Raw genomic sequence first — 18,305 nt, forward strand, 5'->3', positions numbered from 1 at the left:
TATGAGCAGTGTATAGGACTTCTTGGGAAATGTGGGGCAGCTTCCATGTTGTGTCCAGGGAACACGACACAGAGCCAATCCCTCAGTTCCACTCATTTTGTGCCTTATGTCCTTCACCATAAACTCTGGATCTTCACAAGGACCCCCCTGCTGTATGCCTCCATACTGCTGTGTGCCCCCACTTTACAATCACACAGCTGAGCTCTACACTGATGTTTTCCTCTCCCAGGAACTTCCCAGACATGGGCAGTGAGAACCCCCCCTTTTGTTACAGAGATGTGACACAGGAGAAAAGCTGAACGGTCCTTGCAGGCACTTGGACAAAGGCCTCTAGGTCACACGGGCTGGGATCATGTCTTTGAGGAGGTGGAGTCCATGCAGACATTGTGGGACAAACAGGGTAGTCAAATACAGAATGCTAAATGCACAGGAGGTTCTAGAGATTGCTTGGAAATGTCTTGTGAAGAGACATGGACAGTTCATTGCTGCTGAGAGACACCTGACTGCATCAGCTTCTTCAGTGCGTCCTTCAGCTCCTGGTTCCTCATGCTGTAGATGAGGGGGTTCACTGCTGGAGGCACCACCAAGTACAGAACTGCCACCACCAGGTCCAGGGATGGGGAGGAGATGGAGGGGGGCTTCAGGTAGGCAAACGTGGCAGTGCTGAGAAAGAGGGAGACCACGGCCAGGTGAGGGAGGCACGTGGAAAAGGCTTTGTGCCGTCCCTGCTCAGAGGGGATCCTCAGCACAGCCCTGAAGATCTGCACGTAGGACAGCACAATGAAAATGAAACACCCAAACACTACTAAGACACTAACCACAATTAGTCCCACTTCCCTGAGGTAGGTGTGTGAGCAGGAGAGCTTGAGGATCTGTGGGATTTCACAGAAGAACTGTCCCAGGGCATTGCCGTGGCAGAGCGGCAGTGACAGTGTATTGGCCGTGTGCAGCGCAGCATAGAGAAACCCACTGGCCCAGGCAGCTGCTGCCACGTGGACACAAGCTCTGCTGCCCAGCAGGGTCCCGTAGTGCAGGGGCTGGCAGATGGCCACAAAGCGGTCGTAGGCCATGACGGTGAGGAGAGAACACTCTGCCGAAAGGAAAAAGACAATCAGGAAGAGCTGTGCAGCACATCCTGGGTAGGAGATGGCCCTGGTGTCCCAGAGGGAGTTGGCCATGGCTTTGGGGAGAGTGGTGGAGATGGAGCCCAGGTCGAGGAGGGAGAGGTTGAGGAGGAAGAAGTACATGGGGGTATGAAGGATTTGGTAACAGGCTACGACGGTGATGATGAGGCCGTTGGCCATGAGGGCAGCCAGGTAGATGCCCAGGGAGAGCCAGAAGTGCAAGAGCTGCAGCTCCCGCGTGTCTGCAAATGCCAGGAGGAGGAAGTGGGTGATGGAGCTGCTGTTGGACATCTGGTGCCTCTGGGCATGGGAACCTGTCACAGGAAAAAAAAGACAGTGACAAGTGAAGGGAGACTTCCCTGAGCAAAATCAATGCCATTTCCCACAGACCATTCCCCTGCCCCTTTTCGCACACAGACATCCTTTACTCTTCCTAGCAGACCTTCCTGCAGCTGTGTGGCTGCAGCCCTGCTTGGTGCTGGTCCTGTGGGTGATGAAGAGCAGGGCATGTGCCCACGGGCTCTTGATCAGTCAGCCCCACTCTGCAGAAGTTGGGGGGGGGGGGGGGGGGGGGCGGGCCCGAGACCAGTCCTGATTTCAACTTTGTCATGTGAAACCCGTGCCAGAGTAGAAATGCCTGTCAGCACCTGCGCTGCCAGGGCTACAGAATGGGAATGGTGAAGACACTTTGAGAATATTCTTGTTTAAAATCTCTACCCTCTCTCCTTTTGGTGAGTATTCTTGGATGTCAGAAACTCTCAGCATTGCTGCTGCCCTCAGGGGGAACACAGCGAGCTCTGCGAGGCAAGAGGATTGCCTGTGGGTGAGTGCCCAGTGTGGGGAGGTGGTCTGTCCATCTGGTTCCCAGTGTCTCTGGGCTTGCACCTTCCTAAGGGTGGAGGGTGACCACACTGCCATGTCACGCTGAAAATCCAGCAGGCACCACTGAGAGCAGCCTGACCCACCACAGACCCCTCACCCTTTCTTGAGGTCTCAGCACCCCACTTGCAGCCAAGGACACACAGGGCTCATTTCACCCACCCAACTGCATTTTCTCTGTCACAGCATCCCTGCGCTTCTCCGTGGGGCTTTCAGACCACAAAGGGTGGGAGGGGACAGGTTTGTATTCTGGAGGGCAACTCACTGCTTGGAAGCAAATGTCAGGGAGGTACAAAAGGACCCTAAATATAGCATCTAATTCAGGGGCAACCAGCTCAATGCCCATCCCCACAGAAGGCATTGCCCACAGACCCCCAGGTGGCAGGAAAGCTGGGACACTTGTTCCCATGGACACACCTGCAGGAGAGGACCCACAAGATCAGTGTGTGACTCTGCAGCTGAAACACCCATCCCCAGAGAGCCTGACAGCAAGAGCAAGGGAACAGTAACAAGTAACAGAGACAATTGGAGAAAGGAGGCAAAACAGAGTGACGGTGCGGCTGAGAGAGGCCAGGGCGAGTGTGCCGGGCACTGAGGGCAGCGCTGCCCTTGCCCAGCTCTGCTCGCCACCCCACACACACCAACATTGCCGGGCAGCTGCTCTCAGCCCCTGTGCTCTGCAGAGGGACCGGGGCACGTGGCTGCAGAGCTGCACCGCGGCTCTGCTGGAGCTCTGGCTGCAGAGGGGGTGGCTCACACCTCGGGACCCCCAGCCCTGAGGGCAGAGGCTTTGCTGGGGGGAGAGCAGGCCAGGGGGATGCCTCAGAGGAAGGGGTCTGCACTGCACATGGGCATAGAGAGCTTTCTGATTCTGCTTTCAACAACAATTCTGTCTGAAGTTTCCTATCAGTCCATGCAATATCCTGGATGTCAGGAGATTTTCCTTGTGGGAGGTATCTCCCTGTGCCAGGTCTTTCCCTGTCAGCGCTCACAGACCCCATCCCAGCCTCTGTGCACTGGCCCCACACAAACCTGCCTCTCTGCAGGGCACTGGCTGGGCGCAGGGTCCTGTCCGCAGGGGGAAAGGGCAGCTCAGAACGACCCTGATGGCCCCAGCAAAGGTGCTGCTGCTGCTGTTCATAGGCGGAGGAGTGGCTGAGGGCACTTCAGGAGGCTCCTGGCAGATCTCCTCATCACTCACAGTTCCAGCTAGGAGTCTAAGTGACCTCTTCCAGCTTGAAACCTCCTTTTTCATCTCTCCCTTCCTGCTCCTGCCCCCAAGAGCAGGAAAATGAAATCGCACACTGAGGAGAGCCCTGTATTATGATAGCGATCTCTGCCCTGACCTTCCTCATGAAATCAGTCTTCGAGACATGTCCTCAGGGTAACCTAGACCTGAGAGCAGCTCTGAACCATGCAGCATCCAGGCAAAAGGAAAGGAATCCTTCCCTACTGGGTGTCATTCGGTTTCACCACCGAGCTGTGGGAAGCTCCCCGGCAGGCTGAGAGCTGCCCCTGGCAGGCGGCAGAGCCCCTGCCCCAGCACACAGCCCCCGCGGCTGCAGGGACCCTGCTGGCAAGGACAGCCCTGGGCACCCCTGCCTGCACAGCCACCTTCACAGCCCTGCAGCCGGCCCTGGCACAAGGCAGCCCACATGCCCTGGCCCTCCCACGCTGCAGCAGGGAAGCCCCTTGTGAGCCAGTTCCCTTTCTTTTAGGATTTTCTGGGCCCTTCCGGGGCCTTTCTCCTCTCCTGTCCAGATTTTGTCCTTCTCTTACAGCTGCCACCAAGATTCTCACCTGTCTCTTCTGACTCTCTAACTTTTTCCTTATATCGATCCAAGATTTAGCCACAAACTTGAGTTTTCAGCAGGGCTTGACCCACGTGACTATCAGGGTCTAGTCCAGAATATAGCTGGAAACTCCTTCTCAGTCTTTCTAGCCATTCGGGGGGGGGTTCATCTTTTTTCTGTTGTTCACTGAAGGCTTTATTAATATTTTGTCCTCTGGCTACAGAGTCCCTAATTCCCTGAATTGTCATATACCGGAGATCGACCATATTATTTCTATGTGCAGGATCTTGACTGTCCCAATTGGGCCGCTGTAAGGGCCATTTTAAATCTCCAGCTGGGCCATGTTGGTGTCTCTGATCCCAATGTCTCATGCCTGCCGTTCTGATCATCCCGCGTTCTTCATTTGTAAACAAGATCTTTAAAATAGCCTCCATCTCAGCCCAAGTATAAATATTAGGGCCGAGGAATTGATCAAAACGTTCTGCTACCCCTAATGGGTCTTCTAACAAGCGCCCCATTTCTTTCTTAAATTCTCTCGCATCCCCAGAGTTGAGGGGTACAGATACAAATCTGACTGCGGGTTGTGGTCCCCCCATAGCAGTCTCGCTTAATGGATATAATAGATTTTCCTCACTCCTTTCTCTAGTTTGACTTCTAGTCATTATTCGATTAGGAAGGGCCTCTTCCTCAGGTTCGGGGGTGCTGTTGGAGGAGGATCAGGACCCTGTGGTGACGGAGGAGGGGGAATATAGGGTGGGGGAGATAATGGAAGTTCGTCTTCCTCCCGCCTTTTCTTCCTATCCTTTTTCTTTTCTTTTAATGGGAACAAATTAGCGGTCTGGGCTGTACCCAGGATCCATAAAAAGGCATATTCCCTCTCCTCCTTATTAAATGGCTGTTTATTGTTAACATATATATTCAGTTGTTGATATATTCAATTCTCAAGGGATCCAAAAATAGGCCAATATAAATCCTTTCTTATTTGTTTTCCTCCCCATACTTCCATACAATAATGGATCATTTTTTCCCTGGACTTCCCCTTTTGAGAAGGGGAGGCGTCCCAATATTGAATCATTAGGCTTAACAGGCTATCTGGGGGTATATCGGGGAGCCCACCCCCACCCCATACCTCCTGCATGGAACCAGAAGCCTTACTCTTCTTCTGGCCCATCTTCCGAGAGTGCCTTCTTTCACAAAATTCACTCGCTTCCCTCCGTTCGTGGTCCACGCCCTCGTGGACAATGGGAACCGCACTACAAGGAGGTCCACACTCGCTTCACCCGGTGGACTACTAAGTCTGGTGGACGTCTCAGTCACTCACACTCCGGGTACCCAATCCCCGACCGAACGGAACCGCAACATACCCACTCACTCCTGAGTCTTCGTCTGGCTCTTTGTGCACAAAAATTACAGGGAACTGCAGTAACTCCTATATCTTTCTTTTTGCATTCCTCTCTCAGTTCGGAAAATCCAGGTGAGCTAAGTCGGAATCTCCTCCAGGACCATCCAAAGATGGGGTGCCCTCCCAGAGTTGAAGTCCGAGTCGGCTGTCTGGATCCGAGTCACGGCACCAAATTTGTTATAGTTGAATTTGAAATAACTAGAGTCCGAAATAAATTCACGAAGTATTTATTAAAGCAGGAAAGCAAAAACAGCGCTGGGCGGCCGGGGAGGCGCAGCTCCATCCAGGCTCACAAATTCTGACAAGTAACACAGCCCTCTTATTCTCAGCTTCAAAGCCGGTTTAAGCAAACAGCTATGCTCTCAGTCCCGTAGCAAGAAGCTGTATATTACAAAACTAATCTATATTTACACTAAGGTCTAGACGATGACAAAAGTTGTCATAGTAACATGAGATTATGGTTTAACATTGGCCTTGTGAAGGTACATCTCGCAACCTCATGGTAAACAGTTAACTCATTTCTCGCCAGACAGAAGGTTCTCAAATCTGTTGCAGCAAGATCATTCCTTTTGTTAAAAGCCCATTTGATCAGCAAATTACCCTTAGTTACTTATTACAGGCAGAACATAAGACCCTCCAAATCAAGTTTCCTGTCACAGACCTTGATGACACGGGCAACTGCCATTGCCAGGGGGACAAAGGCCTCAGCCCCCAGTTGGGCCATTCAGCCTTGCTGCAGCCCTGGGCCATCTCCACTGCAAGTTGCCCTGCACTGTCCCTGCTGGTACCACTTTCCACTCTGGCGGCTGGCACATTTTTTTCTTTCCCACCCAGCCCTCACACCCTTGCTTGTCTGCCTTCACTGATGACTCTGCACTCATCCCTGATTCTTCCTTGAAACTCAAAGCCAAGGGCTGATCCAGGCTCCCTATAGGTGAACACTGGGATCAGAGGGCAACCCTCAGAGAGACATTTCAGAGGGACAGTTTTTTTCCTCACATCCAATCTTATCCTTCCAAGTTGCACATTGTGGAGTTGTTCTTTTCCTGCCGATATCAGGAATCACTCCTTTATCTCTCACACTCCCTTTCTAAGCAGGTGCACACTACTACAGTAGTGCCTTGAGGCTCCACTTTGCCGGTCCCAAGAAACCCAGGACCTTCAGTCTCTCTCCACAGACTCCAAACTCCATCCAGGCAGGTATCCTCCACAGCCTCTCCAGTTTTTCCCCATTCCTCCAGAATGGGAAACCTCAAAGCCCAGACACAGACAATCCCGATGTGGCCACAACAATGCTGTGTCAGGGGTGATGATGCTGAGTCAAGGGGGATGATCAATCCCTTGTCTGAGTGGCCACGCACCCCCTAATTCAGCCGCACATGCAGTTGGCCTTAGATGTGCTGAGCATGCACCAGTAGCTCATATGCATCCCCCATAATACTCAGGCCCTTCTCCTCCTCAGGTTTGTACCTCAGCCACTCAGGTGCCCTCACAGGTGCGGTTATTCTGCCCCCACTAAAGGGCTGACCACGTCTACTTGGAAAACCTCTGAGGTCCCAATTTCACAATCGCAGTGTTTTGGAAGTTGCTACTTGGGCCAGCTTTTGATATGTGCATGGACATGGCTCACCCTGCCCTGTGGTGCCTCTGGCAAGGTAACAGCATAAGGAACTGCAGGATCCACAGATAATGAAGGGAGGCAGTGCTTCGGTGGTATTGCTGACCTTGGCAGGCATTCCCATGGTGAAAAGCTCAGAGTCCCCAAAGGAACACAGACAATGGCCAGGGAGTAAAGGGAAAGGAGAGGCAGGCTGCTTGCATGGGAGGATACAAGGGTGGCCAATGAGAATCAGCTGTGCATGGGAAAAGAGGTACAAAAGAAGGAAAGGGTGAAGAACGGGAATCAGTCAGGGCTGTTTGGGGGTACCTGCCAAGCAGCCCTGCATCTGAGCTACAAAGCTTGGAGTGGGAAGAGAAAGTCACATGTCATCTGACCAACTTTCTGTTTAACTTCAACAGTCACCGAGAACCTAAGTGGTTTCCATCCCATCATGAAGGTAAGATCCATGGTGGATGGAGATGCAGAATCATTCATGCTGGAAGGGACCTCAGGAGATGTCCAGGCCAATGTGCTGCTCACAGCAGGATCAGCGATAGGGTCAGAGCAAGTAGCTCAGGCTTTCCTTCAAGTGGGTCTTGAAAAGCTCAAAGGACGGACAAGGCACAAATCTCTGGGACATCTGCTCCACTGCTTGACTGTCTTCATGGGGAGAAAGATTGTCTTCCCTTGCTTCAGCTGATGCCCATTGGCCCTCATCCTCCCATCATGCACAACAGGCAAGAACCTGGCTGCCTTTTCTTGCTGATATGGCCCAAGACCACATGGGAAAGCTGTTATTAGGTGTTCCAAAAAGCTTCTCTTCTCCTGGCTTTGCACCTTTCAAATAAGGCCCATGGCATCCTGGGCTGCATTAGGAAGTGCGCTGCCCAGGGGTTGGTGGAGGTGATCTTTCCTCTCTACTCAGCCCTGCTACAATTTGTCTTGCTGACCTCTCTTGCTTTGTACCCTACCACCTTCACCCATACTTGACCCAAATTTGTTGTCTAGAATTTTCACCACTCCTGCCAACTTTTTGTTCAAAAAAAGTCCTGCAGAGCATTTGCACCATGTTGGTCAGGGATCATCTTCCACTTTCCCTTCAACCAAGGCCTTCAAGTACAGGTCCATTTCTCTAGCGGTATAAAGGAGACATTGTCCTCCTTCTAACTTTCATCAGGAGGTTTGGAGATACTGAGCAGAAGACCATTGTACATGGAGGACATAGTGATGAGTGTCACAGGAAACCTGAGCAGGCCTGTGCTGTGCTCCATGTACCTCTTGGCCTTCAGGCTGAGCTGTGCTGAGTGTGTCCCTGGGTTGCAGAACAAGCCGTATTGGAAGAAGAAATCTGCAGGAAGCTGCTGGTGAATGGCCAACCCCACGCCCTTACCTTTACCTGGGACTGCAGTTACCAACTCCCAAGTGAACATCTCCTCTTAGAACACGAGAAGTGATGACCAGGATGGGTTTCCCTGGCAGAAAACACTTCAAGATCTCACAGAAGACAATGTGACATAAGACTTCTGCAGGCAGGATCTGCACCACTTGCTGCACCACTCTCCCAACGCTGGAAACTCCGTGTTCCCGGCCTCGGAAGGGACGGCATACAGCTGACACGGTTGTCTCTGTGTGTAGAGAGTTTGCTCTAACCAAGGCCATTTGAAATGGCACTTTGTCTCAGAGTCCAAGTGCCTTTCTTACTGCAGCCATAACCGGCTGGGCTGCTGATGGCCAATCCCCCAAGGAAACTGGACACTCCAGGGACCCCAAACTTGCCTTCATGGCCACGTGCCTCCTACTGGCCTATGAGCTTCTCAGATGTAATAGATGTCGTGATGATAGCCCAGATCATCAGCCTTCTTGTGGCCTCGGTTACTCCTTGGTTAGCAGCTCCTGAACTTGAGAAGGCAGTGATAAAGAGATGCACAGGAATGGAAGAGATGGGCAAGGACCCTGCAGGTGCCATGAAGGCTTTGCAGGAAGAAGTGTGAGGAATAGCCCCTACAGCTGTGCAAAATGGAATGGCATTAGATATGAAGCTGGCGTCTGAAGGCAGAGTCTTTGCTGTTCTTAATACCAGTTGTTGCGTATAAGTAGATCAAAGTGGGAGAACTTCACAGATATAAAAATAATGGGAAATTTCCTAATATTTGTCATGAGCCCTAGAATGTTCACACCTTCTCTGGAATTCAAGATATTTGGAATACGCTGACGACCTCGTTTCCTGATTTACAGCTATGGGTTAAGAAGTTCATCCCCAGATGCTTTTCTCCTCTTTCTCTATGATCACTCCAGTCCATTCTACCTATGCTGTTTCTGCTTTAAGGTTCAGAGAGGAAAAGTTGTTCTGTCTTTCAGTAGTGTCTCTAATATTCCCTATGGGCAACTCTTCAGTTGTGGCAATAGAACTCATGAAGACCTGTACGAAATAACAATTATATAGATGAGCAATGTATTTTTTTATTTATTAATTTCTATCACACTCCCTCCCAAACACACCTCTGATAATTAATCCCTCTTTTATTCCTGTGTACACCCCGTTCTATAAGGAAAGCAGCCAATTATTACTGCCAAGAATTTGCTATATTCAGCTGCAGAGATGGTTGAAGATGTCTGATGTCAAGTGATGTAAGTCTCATGGGGCTGAAAAATAAATATTGAGGATGGAGAGCTGAGGAGCAAGGCTGTCCACGCAGTGATTAGCTCCAGGGACTGCTTTTCCTACCTGTCTGCACCTCCTCAGGAGACACTGTGCATCAAGAGCAATTGGAAAAGCCTTCTATCATTTCTCCAAAGTGCTCATTACGTGCCTTCCTCTTTCACTGTACTGCTGAAACTTATCTCATTAAGTGTAGGAACCAAATTTGAAGACCAGATGTCCCTGATGGAAGAGACATGGCTCGTCAGGGCGTTCTGCCTCTTCATGAGCCCAGGGTATCTGTGGTGCTGTGGACTTCAGGTGTTCAGAGGAGACTGAAGAAACCTCTCAAGAACACCAAGCCAGGAGCAAAGCCCACAGCCCCGTGGAAGCGTTAATGGGCCCCGCTGAGGGCCATGGCTGAGAAAGCCTCCCCATGGCCTTGTTAGAGCCCGTCCTGGGAGGCTGTGAGTGCAGGAAGGCAAAGGTGCTGTGCAGGCAGCTCTGCTGCTGAGCAAAGCCTTGGCTTGCTTGATGAAGCAGGAAGGCCAAGCCGTGACCTGCAGCCTGTGGGAAGGTCGGTGCTGTCCCTCACACAGGGCTCAGGGCTCTTCCTGGGGACCATGGAAGGTGGGCATCCAATGCCCAGTGAAGGGCAGCAATGGCACAGCAACTTCCAGCTTCCCCATGGGGCTGCAAGGAGGCAACGATGTCCCAGTGCCATGGGACAATGTGTCTTCTCACAGACTTCAGTGAGAGAAACAGCTGCCTTTGCCAAGGGGAGAAAGAGCTGGTTTATGTTCCTGCCTTCAAGCCCTGCCAGTGCCCTCTGCCATCTCTATTTCAAGCTGTCCTGCATGGTTGGAGCCCTGCCCCTGTTGCCCTGCAGGCTGTAGGCACCATCTCGCTGCCCTGCCTTGCTCTCACCCCAACATTGCCATACCTTCGCTGAGGTACCTCCACTCTCACCGGCTGTTCCTTGAAGCACAAACCATGGGCTGATCCAGGCTCACTCTGGCTGAGCTCTTGCATCGCAGTAGGACCCTTGCAGTGACAGTTCTTCCTCCCGATAGCTAGTCTTCATCTTCAGCATTAGACTTTGTCTAATCTAAAAATTAGATTTTTCCTCTCTCCTCTTTTTTCCCACTACCCAGGAAAGTTTTACCACCTCAGGAACTACTCTCCAAGCAGGGAACCTAACTCAATATATTTTTTTGGTGGTCTTTCCCCTCAAAAAAGTGAAGTCATCTCCACATGGTCTTCTAAACCACATGGCTGCTGCAGGCCTTTCAGCTTCTCCCAGAGACATGACCACGCTACATTCCTACTGCTGTCCTGTCATGTCCACAGGCAAAATGGAGATGACAGGCTGTACCCCAGCCCTTTTCATGGAGAGGTCCTGTGCTGTAGCTTGGCAGAGGGACTGTCCCAGCCATGTTCCTGGTGCTGGCCTGTCACCTCCAGAGACAGAACTGGCCTCACAGGGCCCTTCACAGCCAGGCACGTCCTCCTGCATGAGGAGTTCCTGAGAATCAGCTGTCCTCCTCATAACTCACCCCTCCATCACCCTCATTCTAACCCATGACCTGGCCACAGAAAAGCAGCCTTGTTTCGTTCAGTTTATCAAATGCATTTCCCACAAGCCATTTGAGTGGAGAAACATTTTTCACATGAACTTCCGTAGATGTGTTGACACACACATGATATACGATCTTTCATATATATGGCTTTTTTTTCCAGGTTGGACTGACTGCTGGAGATCATTGAATCCAGCCCTCCAACTGAGGCAGGGTCAGCTAAAGCAACTTGCTTAGTAGCTGGTCGAGGTAGGCTTGTGATATCATAGAAGCATAGGAACAGAGAATCATTTAGGCTGAAAAAGACCTTAAAGATAATCAAATCCAACCGTTACCACAGGACGGCCGATCCCATCACTAAATCATGTCCCGAAGCACTGCATCTATGTACGTTTGAAACACCTCCAGGGCTGGTGATTCCACCAGCTCCCTGGGCCGCCTGTTCCAATGCTTGACCACCCTTGCAGTGAAGATGTTTTTGCTCATATCCAAACTAAACCTCTCCTGGTGTACCTGGGAGAAGAGACCTACCCCACCTTTCAGGTCTACAACCCAACCTTCCAGGTCTACATCAACCTTTCAGGCAGTTCTAGAGAGCAGAAAGATCCCCCCTGTGGTTCATCATCTCCACACTATACAACCCAAGTCCCTTCAGGTGCTCTTCAACTGACCAGGGCTCCAGACCCTTCACCACCGTTGTTGCCCTTCTCTGGACATACTAAAACACCTCAACATTACTCTTGGAGTGAGGGGCCCAAAATGGAAACACAGTGTTCAAGGTGTATCGTCAGCAGTGCCGAGTACAGGGGGTCGATAACTGCCCTGGTCCTGCTGGCCACACTGTTTCTGGTACCAGACAGGATGATATTGGCCTTCTTGGCCACCCGGGCACACTGATGGCTCATGCTCAACCATCTGTCACCCTGCACCCTCAGGGTACCTCCCCACCAGGCAGCCTTCCAGCCACTCTGCCCCAAGCCTGTAGCCTTGTGTGGGGTTGTGACCCAAGTGCAGAACTGGCACTTCTCCTGGTTGAACTTCATACAATTGGACTCACTTGAAAGGTCCAACCCGTGCAGATCCCTCTGCAGAGCCTTCCTGCCCTCAAGGACATCAGCACTTCCACCCCACTTGATGTTGTATGCAAACTCACTGAGGGTGAACTCAGTCCCCTTGTCTGGGTCATTGATGAAGTTCTGAAACAGGACTGGCCCCAGCACTGAGCCCTGAGGAACACCACTCCTTATGGGCCATCGTCACCTGGATGTCACTCCATTTCCTACCCCTCTTGGGGCTTGGCTGTCCAGCCAGCTCTAACCCAGTGCGGAGAACACCCACCGAAGCCATGAGCAGCCAGTTTCTCCAGGAGAATGCAGCGGGAGGTGGAGCCAAAAGGCTTTCCTAAGGTCCAGGTAGACAGCATCCACAGCATTTCCCTCATCCACTAGGCAGGTCACCTTGTCCCAGGAGGAGATCAGATTCATCAGACAGGACCTGCCTTTCATAAACCCATGCTGGCTGGTCCTGACCTCTTGGTTTTCCTGCGCCTCCTGTGTGATGGTGCTCAGGATGATCAGCTCCACAACCTTCCCTGGCACCAAGATCAGGTTGACAGGCCTGTAGTTATCCCGATCCTCCCTCCTACCCTTCTTGTAGGTGGGCACCACTTGACTAACATTCAGCCTTCTTGGACCTCCCCAGTTAGCCAGCACTGTTGAAAGTCACCCCTGTGGTGAGGCAATAGAGAAACGCACCAATGATTTTCAAAGTGTTCCTGCATCACGGGATGTCCATTGTCAAGGACACAATCAAAAGCACCTTGTCCTTTCTGGATATAAGGTTCACCGGAACCACATGTCCTCTGGGGCTGCAGAGGCATCGCTGGCAGCAATGCCTTCTCCTGCAGCACTGCACAGTCCAGCCCTGCATGTCTCTGGTCCCAGGGACAGCATGGATTGCTCTCCTTAGGGACATCTCATTTCACCTTCACAGTGACCTCTGCCCACCACCCCAGCATGCGCTGCAGCAAAACATTTTGCTGGCGTGTGACCTTGGACACTTGGTACCCACTATTATTTTTGTTGTTACATGTCTGAGCTTGGCCCTGGTGACACAGGTGTGGTTCAGGGTAACTCTGCTCTGAAATAACCTAAATCAGGGAGAGGAAGGGGAAAAGTCTTATTTAAGCAGCGTGAGGAAGCCTTAGGATCAATAACCTCACATCTTCTTGGGGAATTTAGAGATCCTGTGGGTTTACATGGCAGGGGTTTGGGAGTGGTTTGGAGGTGTTTGCAGGGCTGGCAGAGGTGAGAAGAGATCAAGAGCTGACTCCATGGCCATAACAGCCACTTTCATTTGACTCCAAAATGGACCAGCCCCTGCCCAAACCTGAGCCAATAAGCAATTCTAGTGGCACCTCTGTGATACCCTATGGTAGAAAGGACAAAACACAAATGGAGAGGGGTGAGAATTATGTGAGAGAACAACCCGCTGACAGTCACAGGACAGTGCAGTGACAATGCTCCTTTAGGTGTCTGCAGGTACGTTGCATCGGCATTCTAGCACAGCTGCCAGATGAGCCAACAGCTGTGATGCTCACCTGGATCTGAGACCCTGCATCATTCGTGTCCACCTTGGTTCTAGGAGCAAAGAAACGGTGGAGTCTCATCTCCCAGGGGGAGTGAGGCAGGAGAGCAGCAGAGTGCAGGCCCCAGGTCACACACTGGCAGGCTGTGGCCTGTGCAGAAGGAGGGAACGCTCCTTCGGGCGCCCTGGAATTGCCTCACAAGCATAAACTCCATTTTCAATGTTGGAACCGTTGGAGGCTGCTGTCCTTGCCGAGCAGGTGATCTGAGCTCTGCCACCTGCCTTGGCACTTGGTTCCCTCAGTGTCACAGCTCTGTCTGCAACAGGACGGGCTCCAGCTGCCTCTGCGTGGGCCCCTGGCTGAGGGCACTGCTGCACATCTGGGCTGAAGCCCCCCAGCTGTGGCACCAGCCCAGCTCTGCCTGGCCATAAGGCAACTGGTACCAAGTGTCCCCGAGCCCGTGGGTGCAAAGGCTTTGCTTCAGAGCAGAGACGTGGCCTGGGCAAAGGAGAGCTGAGTCTTGAGCCCTCGGACTGTGCAATGAAGTGCTGAAATGGGCTCTGCAGGGCTTACTGAAGCACTGAAGACATCCTCCCCGCACTGCCTGTAGAACCACCAGACACACACGTACACACACGCTCCTTTAGGAGTACTTCGATCCTTTGCTGCAGTCTTCCTGGTGTCCTCTCTAGTAATGGGTTAACAACAGTTGGTATTCATGCACAAAACTTTTTCACCTAAGAGAATTGCCACTGCTGGAAATAAGTGTGTCCCCCCAGGTGAGGCAAGGAGCATGAGTGATTGCATCAGGCTGCTGCCCAGCAGGTTCCCCTGCAGCCCCAGGGACAGCTGGAGGGAGCCCAGAGGGGCAGAGCAAGGGCTGCCTTGGGCTGCTCCCTGCTGCCGAGCTGGGCCGGGCTCCTGCCATGGAGGGAGCTCCTGGCAAGCGGGCAGCGCTGCAGAGAGACAGCTCTGCCCACCAGCAGCTCCTCTGCAAAGTGCAGCAGGGCTGAGGCACTGCCTGCAGGCACCCAGGGCAGAGGAGCGAGGCAGGGAGAGCTCAAAGGCAGACCTTGTTGGGAGGCTGCTGAGAGCTCCCTGCTGGAGAAATCTGCAGAGCCCTTGAGCCGGTAAGTGTGTGGCTGCAGGGCAATGCCTCTGCAGTTGCTAGCCGGGTCTGCAGCAGCTGGGGCCCCCCCAGCCTGTGGGACCGTGTGGGAGCCTTTTGCTGTGGAGGAGGCCAGTGTGCTGCAGAGCAGGGCTTCCCTGCTGCAGCGTGGGAGGGCCAGGGCATGTGGGCTGCCTTGTGCCAGGGCCGGCTGCAGGGCTGTGAAGGTGGCTGTGCAGGCAGGGGTGCCCAGGGCTGTCCTTGCCAGCAGGGTCCCTGCAGCCGCGGGGGCTGTGTGCTGGGGCAGGGGCTCTGCCGCCTGCCAGGGGCAGCTCTCAGCCTGCCGGGGGGCTCCCGTGCGGCTGCGGGGAGAATGTGGGGGAGAAAGGAACGACCCCCATTAGGAAAAGGTCCCTGTTCTTCTGAGTGAGTGCTGCATGTGACAGGGTTGCTCACAGCTCCAGGTCATTTCCAAGGGGACTTTCCATGAGCACGTTCATGGCAGGGGATCACTGCTTGGCTCTGTGCTTGCCTGAATCTCTGCTGCCACTTTTCCGTGGCTCCGCTTGGTGGCAATGGAAACAGCTGTGCATGTCAGAGCAGGGGCTGAGATGCTGAAAGCATCACAGGGAGGTTGATGAGGGAGCTGAGCAAGTGCCTTCCCTCCCCAGCAGGCTGCAGATGAAACCAGCATCAGCTCTCCTTTTCCCTCAGGCTTTGGGGGAGCTGTTTGTTCCTGCCTGCAGACAGAGAGCGGCTGCAGGGCAGAGCTGGCACACAGGGGCTGAGCTGGGCTCTGTGAGCGCTGGCAGGGAAGAGCCCTGGGGCCAGAGAAAGAGCTGCTGGCAGGGACAGCTGCAGGCAGCAGAGCCCTGGGCAGGGAGGGGGGAGATGCTGAGGGGAACCCTGATGCAGGGGAGATGGGGGCACCTCCTGGCCATGGTCTGCCATGCAGGTTCCTTCCCTGAGCAACGCACCTCTGCTCTCCTCCCCCACCCAGCACAGCCTTTAGACCAAGTGGTCCAGACCATTAGTAAACTTCTCATCCAGCAACTGGGAAGGATCTGGAGGGACAGAGCAGATTCCCTCATTCTCCCAAAGCCACAGACAGTCCCCTTGCCTCTCAGCACTCACCCTGCTCTCCCTGAGCACAGCACAAACCCCTCCTGACCTGACTCTGGCCATGGCCGTTGCTCAGCACGGGTGGAGCAGATGCTGACAGGCCCTTCTGCGCTGGGAGCAGTTTGGGCTGAGCCAGTGCCAGGCCAGGACTGGCCCCTGTCCCCACGGTTCCCAGGAAGCCCCTGCTGCAGAGCAGGGCTCACTGCTGGGCAGCCAGCGGGCACAGCCCCTGCTCCTCACAGCACACTCGGCCAGCACTCAGCACAGCTCCAGCCACGGCTCTGAAGGGAGCTCTCCCAGGAACGGCAGAGGGGGGGACATGGGGCACCGGGGGCGCATCTAGGAGAAATGCCTTTCACTTGGCTTTACAGAAGTATTGCCTGACTTGTCACTGGTTTTGCTCCATAAAGAGGACCCTATGGTTGGAGGCAGCAGATGTCCAACAGCAGCTCCATCACCCACTTCCTCCTCCTGCCGTTTGCAGACACGCGGGAGCTGCAGCTCTTGCACTTCTGGCTCTCCCTGGGCATCTACCTGGCTGCCGCCCTGGCCAACGGCCTCATCATCACCGCCGTAGTGTGCGACCACCACCTGCACACCCCCATGTACTTCTTCCTCCTCAACCTCTCCCTCATTGACCTGGGCTCCATCTCCACCACTCTCCCCAAAGCCATGGCCAACTCCCTCTGGGACACCAGGGCCATCTCCTACTCAGGATGTGCTGCACAGCTCTTCCTGATTCTCTTTTTCCTTTCAGCAGAGTGTTCTCTCCTCACCGTCATGGCCTACGACCGGTACGTGGCCATCTGCCAGCCCCTGCACTACGGGACCCTGCTGGGCAGCAGAGCTTGTGTCCACGTGGCAGCAGCTGCCTGGGCCAGTGGGTTTCTCTATGCTGCGCTGCACACGGCCAATACACTGTCACTGCCGCTCTGCCAAGGCAATGCCCTGGGACAGGTCTTCTGTGAAATCCCACAGATCCTCAAGCTCTCCTGCTCACACACCTACCTCAGGGAAGTGGGGCTAATTGTGGCTGGTTCTTGTCTAGGTGTTGGCTGTTTCATTTTCATTGTTCTGTCCTACGTGCAGATCTTCAGGGCTGTGCTGAGGATCCCCTCTGAGCAGGGACGGCACAAAGCCTTTTCCACGTGCCTCCCTCACCTGGCTGTGGTCTCCCTCTTTCTCAGCACTGGCACATTTGCCTACCTGAAGCCCCCCTCCATCTCCTCCCCATCCCTGGACCTGGTGGTGGCAGTTCTGTACTCGGTGGTGCCTCCAGCAGTGAACCCCCTCATCTACAGCATGAGGAACCACGAACTCAAGGGTGCAATGTGCAAACTGATAGCTGGATGTTTTTCTGAAGGAATAAAATTATGAATAGCATTTATAATGTAATTCATCACAGACCCAGACTGTCTTCTGAATTTGTCGTATTTGCTTGTGGTATTTAATTTCTGATAAAGTTGTCATCCCCATTCTAATTTCTTCTGTGATTTTCTTTTCTGAAGGTTCCCTGCTCTCTCTTTGTCTAAGGGCCATTAAGCAACTATATTTTTCCCGGGATTCTTCCTTCCAAGGCCTTTCTGGAGCTGCAGGGACATGTCCTGTGTGCAGAGATGGAGGGGGAAAAGTTCCTGGCATGGCAGCACTGCCAGGGAACAGCAGCCCTTGGGTCTCCAATACTGTCCTCCTTCTACTGACACACTCCCCTTCTGACCCCTTGCCTTGGTGTAACACCTGAGTGCTCTGGCAGCTTCTTCACCGCCGTGCTGCATGGCAGTCCTGTGAGTGCAGGCAGGGGCAGACAATGGGCACTCTGTGACGGTGCTGGCCTCCATCAAATGTTCTGGATTTGTGGAAACCTCCTGAATGCAGCACTGCAGCGTGCTTCCTTGAACCGAGGTCCCCGTGCCCATTGCTCATGACGAGGGCCATCTCCACGAGGTGCCAAGCAGGGCGCGACACCCCCGGGCTGAGGTGCTGCCAGCCTCTGGCAGGGGCAGCAGGAGGCCAGGCAGTCACTGTGCCCGCTGCAGTGCTCTGCCTCCGCACGTGCCAGGGACGGGCTCGTGCCTCTGAGCACCCCTGTGTGCGTGAGGCTGGGGTTCAACCACGCCAGCAGTGCATGAGGCCAGCTGAGGTGGGGACATCTCCCAGGGCACTGCTGTTCCTGTGTGTGACTGCAGGAACAAAGGCCACTGTCCCAGGGAGATTCATCTCACCCGCCTTGGGCAGGCTCATTGCAAGTGCCTCTGTGTGATCATGGCACCCTTTCTGAATGGTGCCCTTAAATGTGTCTGAGCAATCAGGGAGGTTCTGGGGTCCTGGCAAAAGGCAGAGATCCAGCCTTTGTTCAGGAAAAGCGAGAAGGACAATTGGGAGAAATACAGGCTGGTCATCCTCACCGTAGTGTCTGGGGAAATGACGGTGGAAATACTCCTGCAGCCAGTTCCAGGTAATTGTGGGACAACAAAA

General features: G+C 53.4%; 2 protein-coding genes across 2 annotated transcripts; one reads left to right on the top strand and one right to left on the bottom strand.

Moving 5' to 3' along the window:
• Window positions 1–472: 472 nt before the first annotated feature.
• Window positions 473–1,427, bottom strand: LOC121080209 (olfactory receptor 14C36-like). Its single transcript, XM_040578074.1, has one exon. The coding sequence runs from the start codon at window positions 1,413–1,415 to the stop codon at window positions 480–482; it is 936 nt and encodes a 311-aa protein (XP_040434008.1). The 5' UTR covers window positions 1,416–1,427; the 3' UTR covers window positions 473–479.
• Window positions 1,428–16,262: 14,835 nt separating this feature from the next.
• Window positions 16,263–17,207, top strand: LOC121080199 (olfactory receptor 14C36-like). The gene has a single exon (XM_040578063.1). The coding sequence runs from the start codon at window positions 16,266–16,268 to the stop codon at window positions 17,205–17,207; it is 942 nt and encodes a 313-aa protein (XP_040433997.1). The 5' UTR covers window positions 16,263–16,265.
• The last annotated feature ends 1,098 nt before the right edge of the window (window positions 17,208–18,305 follow it).

This window comes from Falco naumanni, chromosome 22 (assembly GCF_017639655.2).
Source record: "Falco naumanni isolate bFalNau1 chromosome 22, bFalNau1.pat, whole genome shotgun sequence".
NCBI classification, from domain to species: domain Eukaryota; kingdom Metazoa; phylum Chordata; class Aves; order Falconiformes; family Falconidae; genus Falco; species Falco naumanni.